The sequence below is a fragment of the Oncorhynchus gorbuscha genome, unplaced genomic scaffold (assembly GCF_021184085.1).
Source record: "Oncorhynchus gorbuscha isolate QuinsamMale2020 ecotype Even-year unplaced genomic scaffold, OgorEven_v1.0 Un_scaffold_4641, whole genome shotgun sequence".
In the NCBI taxonomy this organism is placed as follows: Eukaryota; Metazoa; Chordata; class Actinopteri; order Salmoniformes; family Salmonidae; genus Oncorhynchus; species Oncorhynchus gorbuscha.
The window spans coordinates 18,858-27,570 of record NW_025748618.1 but is presented as its reverse complement, the minus strand read 5'-3'; the positions used below and the strand labels follow the sequence as shown (position 1 = coordinate 27,570).

Sequence of the window (8,713 nt, the reverse complement as noted above, 5' to 3'; positions counted from 1 at the left end):
CCCCTCAGCCACTCTCAGCCCATCCCACCTATCACCACAGACCTCAACTCTTTAATCCCACCCTCAGACTCTCAGCCATCCCACCTTTAACCTCCCAATCCCACCCCTCAGCTACTCTCAGCCCATCCCACCTATCACCATAGACCTCAACTCTTTAATCCCACCCCTCTGCCACTCTCAGCCCATCCCACCTATCACCATAGACCTCAGCTCTTTAATCCCAATCCTCAGCCACTCTCAGCCCATCCCACCTATCACCATAGACCACAGCTCTTTAATCCCAACCCTCAACCACTCTCAGCCCATCCCACCTATCACCATAGACCTCAGCTCTTTAATCCCAACCCTCAGCCACTCTCAGCCCATCCCACCTATCACCATAGACCTCAGCTCTTTAATCCCAACCCTCAGCCACTCTCAGCCCATCCTACCTATCACCATAGACCTCAGCTCTTTAATCCCACCCCTCTGCCACTCTCAGCCCATCCTACCTATCACCATAGACCTCAGCTCTTTAATCCCAACCCTCAGCCACTCTCAGCCCATCCTACCTATCACCATAGACCTCAGCTCTTTAATCCCAGACCTCAGATCTTTAATCCCACCCTCAGCCATTCTCAACCCATCCCACCTATCACCATAGACCTCAGCTCTTTAATCCCAACCCTCAGCCACTCTCAGCCCATCCTACCTATCACCATAGACCTCAGCTCTTTAATCCCACCCCTCTGCCACTCTCAGCCCATCCCACCTATCACCATAGACCTCAGCTCTTTAATCCCACCCCTCTGCCACTCTCAGCCCATCCTACCTATCACCATAGACCTCAGCTCTTTAATCCCAGACCTCAGATCTTTAATCCCACCCTCAGCCATTCTCAACCCATCCCACCTATCACCATAGACCTCAGCTCTTTAATCCCAACCCTCAGCCACTCTCAGCCCATCCTACCTATCACCATAGACCTCAGCTCTTTAATCCCAACCCTCAGCCACTCTCAGCCCATCCCACCTATCACCATAGACCTCAGCTCTTTAATCCCAACCCTCAGCCACTCTCAGCCCATCCCACCTATCACCATAGACCTCAGCTCTTTAATCCCAACCCTCAGCCACTCTCAGCCCATCCTACCTATCACCATAGACCACCCTTGTTTAGTTTCCATGTGCCATATATTTATCAATTGTCCTGTGATGTTTTAGATCCTTTTTTTACCTTTCTAATTGTATAGTATCCACAAATTGTGAGCTAAAGATGAAAACCTTTCCTACGAGTATTATTATATTATTTATTGACTAACTATGGCTTTCCAAATCGCTCAACACTGCTATTTGTAAGGTTAATTTTAAGAGCATGTTGTGATTTTTTAAACCATTCTTGAACCTGTGACCAGAAACAAGCTACATGGGGGCAATACCAGAGTAAATGATCTATTAATTCTCTCTCTTCGCAGGCAAAATTTACAGAGCTTAGATTGTTGTATGCCCCCTATATATATTCTGTTGGTGGCAAGAATTTTATATAAAAACTTAAATTGAAAAACTCTAAGTGTTGAATCAAGTATAGTTTTGTGTACCAGTTCATAAACCATATGTCATGGAATTGGTACATCGAAAATCGCTTCCCATTTATATTGCAACCCGTATGGCACAGCTGTCAACATTTTTGTCCTCAAATGAAACTGGTATATTTTTCTATTTATGCCAGTTCCTTTCAGCCAGTTTGTATCTTTAATATATGGCAGGCAAACAAGTTCCCTACCGTCTCCCTTTTCCACTTGCCTCCTCTATTTTTGTGGTACTGCATCCATTTAGTTGTAAGTTTGGATTTATCACATATTCCCATATATTTTCAATAGCTAAATATGTGACATAACTCCTCCGTTTCTATTCATAATATCATTAATAAATATAATACCATTTTTTTAAAAATCTATAAAGAATGTTTTTTTATTCATCAGTATATTTGAGTTTAACCATAATATTTGTTGTAATATTTGTTCTATCTTGTCTTGAGGATAAAACTGAAATTGTAACCAGCTTTGTATGGCTTGTTTAAGAAAGGGCGATACTTTAAACAAAATTTCATTTTCAATTTGTCAGAAATGAGAAGTTGTGATCTGTATAAAAGCAAAAAGGCCATTTTTGAACAAAGGCCGAGCCTTTCTTAATAATCTACTGGAGAACCATTTTGGGTTTAGTATCATTTATGTATTAGTGAAGCTTTTAGGGAAAGGTTTCAAATGCTAATATTTAATAATTTTAGCCCCCCCAAACTCATATTCATTATATAAATAGGTATGTTTAATTTGTCTGGCTTAGCATTCCAAATCAAATTAAATAAGACAGTGCAGGGATCCAGATTGCGGACTTAAGAAAAAACTAGTCATCAGCACATTGACATTTTTGTTTTTATCCCCTGGATTTCTAACCCCTTGATGTTCTTGTTGGATCTCATTTTAATAGCTGACATGGAGACAACGGACAGCCTTGTTTGACTCCTCTTAAAAGCTCAGTACTTTCTGAGAAGTAACCATTATTTACTATTTTACACCTGGGGTTGCTGTACATAACTTTAACCTATTGTTTAAGAGATTCACCAAAATTAAAGTAATCCAGGCATTTATATATAAATTCTAGTCGTACTTTATCAAATGCCTTTTCAAAATCTGCTATGAAGACCAAGCCTGGTATCTTCTATGTTTCATAATGTTCAATTGTTTCAAGTAATTGTCATATATGATCTCCAATATATAGTCCATGTAAAAATCCTGTCTGATCAGCAATGAACAATATCTGGTAAAACCTTTTTTATTCTATGTGCTATGCATTTCGCCAGGATTTTCACATCACAACATTGAAGCATTAGAGGCTTCCTGTATTTAAAATGGACTGGATCTTTATACTTACCACTTGGGTCCTGTTTTAGTAGTAATGAAATCACACCTTCTTGTTGAGAACTTTAACATCTACCATTTGTATAGGAGTAATTCAAATATGCTAATAATGGATATTTGAGTACATCAAAAAGTTCTGATGTACCTCTACCGGTATACTGTCAAGCCCTGATGTTTTCCAGACTGAAAATATTTTATTGCCTCAAAAGTTCCTCTTCAGTAAGTTGGCATTCACACAGGTCTTTCTGTAAATGTGTTAATTTTAAATTATTATTATTATTATTAGGAAAGAAATCATAACAGTTAACACCATTCAGTGCAAATAGAGGAGACTGAAAAGAAAACATGCTTAAAATATTTTGCTTCCTTTTTATAAATTAATAAATTATAATTTTAATCATGGATAACTCCATCATTTTTAACAAGTTTCTGTAAATTATTTTCGGTAGAATTTCTATGTTGAAGATTAAAGAGAAATGTTGTGCATTTTTCACAATTTTCCATCTAATTCACTTTATTTTTGTAATACATTACACTTGATCATTCTTGAATAAGTACCTCCATTTCTTTTTGTTTTTTTTCTCAGCCTATTTTGTGCCTCTACAGTACAATTTCCATTACCATCTGCCTGCACTGTTACTTCCTCTATTTCCTTTATTAGTCTAATCTATTTGGACTTAAACTGCTTTTGTTTTAATTATGAGTATTGTATTGAATGGTCTCTAAAAGTACATTTAAAAGTGTCCCATACAATATGTTGCATGTACTTTATTTATTCACCCATTCATTTACTTTCACTTGTCGGTGTTGTAAGCGATGCAAAACCATCTTCTCCAACGATCTGTCCTTACACATAAACAAATGATGAAGCGTAACCAGTTGTGTCTAAACTGTCATACAGGCTTTATTTCCATTTCAATTAAGAAATGTCATTTCAGGTGAACCACAATGGACATCTGACCTTCAATGCAGCATTTGCCAGTTACACACCATACCGATTCCCTGCATTTTCCTCAAGAGATCTGATTGCTCCATTTTGGACCGATTTGGACAACAGGCGGAATGGTACCATCTCTTACCGGCAGTACAGCAGTGGCAGTGTTCTTCAACAGGCCACACAAGATATGAATCAGTACTTCCCAAATCTGGGCTTCTCTGTTAATTGGGTCTTCGTTGCTACCTGGGATAAGGTTCCCTACTACAACACTTTTGGAACAGTAAGACTTTTTGTTGTGACTCTGTTTCTATTGTCAGCTAAAGTGATGCTTAGTTATTTTTAAGCCGATTAGTAAAAGCCTGTGAAGCTATGATATAAGATGTATAATGGGCAAGATTGGTACATGACACAGGGGCTACAGTATGTATTAAAATGTGTATCTAATTTCCTTAATATAAGGAAATCACCTTCCAAGTGGTTCTGATTGCTGGTGGCCAATCCTCCTTCATCCTGATGAACTATGGGGAGATTGCACCAACAACTCAAAATATTCAGGTCAGAAGAATGAATGCATATTATACATTTTCATGAAGAATAATATATGGGTTTATATTCATTATCATGAGCATAAATTGCATTCCTGATGTGAATTATGTATGGATAGTATTTCATCTCTGATGCTTTTAATAAATTATAATAACAATCTATGATATGTGTATTTCTAGGCTGGCTATGACACAGTCAACTCCATCCACTACTTCTCGATCCCGGGGTCATTTCAAAGCAACGACACAACTTTCAGTTACACCAGCAATGTCAACGTCACTGGTCGCTGGGCCTTCCAGACAAATGGTACTTTCAACAAACCTGGGTTCAAATACTATTTCATGTATTTCAATTACTTTAAATACATTTCAAAATAATTATTCAACGTTTTTAAAAGTAGTTTACGTGAATGTATTTGGAAATACATTTGTAAAGTATTATATCTACAGCTACTTCTACTTGATGGCTATGTTTAAAACATTTTTTTTTAAAGAAAGTTCACCAGGATACACTTTGACATCATCTGGTGTGCAACATCACTTGATAACATTAAATAGCACTATTATCCCATTCCTGCACCAACACTCTGGTATTTTTTCCTTATTGTATTTAGGGACCAATTGTTTTTACATGGTCCGTCATTTCTCAGTTTATCGACCAATAGTTTTTACACTATGACTGATCAAGTATTATTCTGGCTTTGTCCTGTCCTCTGCAGAAGACACATTTTGGGCTTCCTTGGCACTATCTGGAATGTTGAGTTGTGCTGCTAGCTTGTGCTCCATGCTAAAACATTATTTTGTGAATTCTAGAATTCTAGCAAACAATAATTTACCTCGGCCCTCCTGAATTATTGTTGCTGTCGAGTTGATACTCTTAAAATGTCACAAAATACATTTAAAATCAACTAACTGGTGGTTGCAGCAGGGTACAACGGAAAACACACAAGAGTGGGACAAATCAAGGTGATCTGCCTCCATTGAAAATGAATGACTTATGGACTGCAAAGAGTTTAGTTAAGTAGTCAGTGGAATTGGTCAACATTCAGGGAGAGAAAGGGGAGCAGGTGATAGGAGTTGAAACAGCTGTACTGCTCTATACAATCCAATCGGCAGGATCGAAGGCGGGCGGGGCTTTGAGAGTTTATAAAAGAGTCCAAATCTCATATTTTGGGGGCTACGGGACTTTACAGGAAGTGCTTGTGTTAAGTTTCCAACCTCTCTGTCTATATCTTCCAGCGACCACTTCAACAACTGATGGCCCTTCAACAACCCCTGGTGAGTTTACATTACACCCAATAAATAGCTGATTTCAATTCACTTCTCAATTCTCTCTTACTGGATTGTAACTGACTGAAACCAATGGTATATTAAAAGAACACCTGGACTCTAATCCCTTTATGGAATGGCCACTTGCTGATGTGTCTGATAGTGATCCCTCTGGTCTGACATGGTTTTGGGCAAAATTAGAATTTAAATATTGAGCCATAGTAAATAAAACTTTTTTTTGTTAAACTAACGAGATAAGTTCACCAGGATACACTTTGACATCATCTGGTGTGCAACATCACTTTAACCAGTAAAAGTAGACTTTGCCTACTTGTTATAGTATAAAATCACATGATGCACGCTAGATGATGTCAAGTGTTTAAATCGCTCAAAATGATTTATTTTCATTTTGAGAAAAATGTTAACCTCTTAAGTGGGTTATCCATGAAACAGTAGATAAATGTGTATAGCCTATGACTGATTGATAACATTAAATAGCACTATTATCCTGTTCCTGCACCAGAACTCTGCTATTTCTCATCCTTATTGGATTTAGCGACCAATCATTTTTACATGGTCCTTCGAGACGGATTTAATGACCAACAGTTTTCTACACGGTCCGTCATTTCTCCGGATTTAGCGACCAATCATTTTTACATGGTCCTTCGAGACGGATTTAATGACCAACAGTTTCCTACACGGTCCGTCATTTCTCCGGATTTAGCGACCAATAGTTTTTACACTATGACTGATCAAGTATTATTCTGGCTTTGTCCTGTCCTCTGCAGAAGACACATTTTGGGCTTCCTTGGCACTATCTGGAATGTTGAGCGGTGCCGGTGGATTGTGTAATGTTAAATAAAAGACCCATTCCCGAGCATCTTGTGTCCAGCCTCAATCTAAAAGCAGTTTGGCTAAATTCTAGAATTGTTATTATGTCAAAATTCTAACAAAAGTATTCTCACTTTCGTGTGTGGCATCCGCTCCATCAACAACAAAATCGTAGGGGGCGAGGATGACCCTACAGGAAGATGGTCCTGGAAGACTGTTACATAATTGCCAAATTGTTACATTGTTATTCATATTATGCTGCATCTCTGTATCAAACCTCTGTCTCTATTCCTTCCAGCTTCTACATCTGATGAGCCATTCGCAGTTGATGACTTCTGCATAGATTCCATTTTTTGTAAAGGACAGGGTTTGACTGGTTCCGTTTATATGCTGAGCACTTTGTTAATTCTGGTGTTTCTTACCATTTTAAATAATTGATTCTTACTTTGTTGCAATTAAGGGAGTGGTTTTATTGGCAGCCATAGTGCATGTGCTATTCGTTCGAGAGATTTCTCTTTCAAAGTGAAGGCTGGAGTGCACTGGAAGAATGAGAGTGGGGAAGGAGGGAGCCTATTGTCTAAATATTCTAAACAGTATTGTATGTGCAGTTGCGCCTTTGAGTTACTCCAGATCCACTCCCATTTTCCTTGGGCCCTTCTTCCTGGGTGTTTTAATGGGCTTAGCTATTGTATTGATTTATTTGTGTAGATGGATAACTTGAAATATATTTACCTATTCATTAAAGTGGCAAATTCCAATAGAAACAAAGCGATCACTGTGCCACTTTTTGATAAACGGTTGAGGAATGGGGCTGGAGAAATGTAACCCAAATTCATAGATGGATCTATGGGTGCAAGGACTGAGTGATAACTATGTTACTCTGTTGCCAGACAGCGGTGGATTCAAAGCAGGAGCAACACAGATGTGCGCTCCTGTCATTCAGATTGACTTGTGTTGATTTAGTTCTGAGAGTGTTGGATGTTTTCATTATTTTGTATCGTTGTTTTGGCCAAGCAGAGTGATGGTAATTACATTAGGGTAAGTATTGAGATCTGGATCTGCCCTGGGAAGGAAAAAGTTGGAAATATTCTTACTTATGGGAGCAATTGTTAACCAATCTCCTGACATACATTTTCTATGTCATTGTGGTATTTTCTAGGCTTATAGACTTAGATAAGTGAGTATCTTTTTACATTGAAGCCTCCCTATATTTTCTCCTTGATAACTGTATTCTTATTGCACAACTGTAATTAACCTGATTACTTTTAAATATATACTGGAAGTCTGATTGCAAGTATTTGTTATGGTTTTCTTCCGATGAAGGAGAGGAGGACCAAAATGCAGCGTGGTTAATTCGATACATCTTTAATCAAAGATAAACACGAATAATACAAAAACAATAAACGTAATGTGAAAACCTAAACAGCCTATCTAGTGCAAACAAACACAGAGACAGGAACAATCACCCACGAAACACTCAAAGAATATGGCTGCCTAAATATGGTTCCCAATCAGAGACAACGATAAACACCTGCCTCTGATTGAGAACCACTTCAGGCAACCATAGACCTTTCTAGATAACCCCACTATACCACAATACCAATACCTACAAAAAAAACAAGACAAAAACACACCACATAATTAACCCATGTCACACCCTGGCCTGACCAAAATAATAAAGAAAACACAAAATACTAAGACCAGGGCGTGACAGTATTAGCTCAATGTACAGATGTCTTAACTTCATCCCTCTTTGTGGCAGAGAATTTTCCTGCGGCATCAGGACATTCAATTGATCCTTGTGAGTCCCTGAAAAAGAGCAATTATCTTTCTCTCTGTGCTGGGGCAGTCGAGTCATTCGGATCAGGGCTTGCGCTAAAAGTATTTTTCTCGCTCGCTCAAACGTTAGGTCTATGTCCTATTACTGCAACACGTATCTGTAGCCTAACGTAGTTGTAGCCCAACGTATCTGTAGCCCAATGTATCTGTAGCCCAATGTATCTGTAGCCTAATGTATCTGTAGCCCAACGTATCTGTAGCCTAATGTATCTGTAGCCTAATGTATCTGTAGCCTAATGTATCTGTAGCCCAATGTATCTGTAGCCCAATGTATCTGTAGCCTAACGTATCTGTAGCCTAATGTATCTGTAGCCTAATGTATCTGTAGCCCAATGTATCTGTAGCCTAATGTATCTGTAGCCTAATGTATCTGTAGCCTAATGTATCTGTAGCCTA

General features: G+C 38.4%; 1 protein-coding gene across 1 annotated transcript; it reads left to right on the top strand.

Annotated features, from left to right (window-relative positions):
- The first annotated feature begins 3,805 nt into the window (after positions 1-3,805).
- On the top strand, positions 3,806-7,766 carry LOC124028671 (sushi, nidogen and EGF-like domain-containing protein 1). Its single transcript, XM_046340671.1, has 5 exons — positions 3,806-4,113; positions 4,293-4,388; positions 4,559-4,685; positions 5,618-5,656; positions 6,777-7,766. The coding sequence occupies exons 1-5, from the start codon at positions 3,823-3,825 to the stop codon at positions 6,914-6,916; spliced, it is 693 nt and encodes a 230-aa protein (XP_046196627.1). The 5' UTR covers positions 3,806-3,822; the 3' UTR covers positions 6,917-7,766.
- The last annotated feature ends 947 nt before the right edge of the window (positions 7,767-8,713 follow it).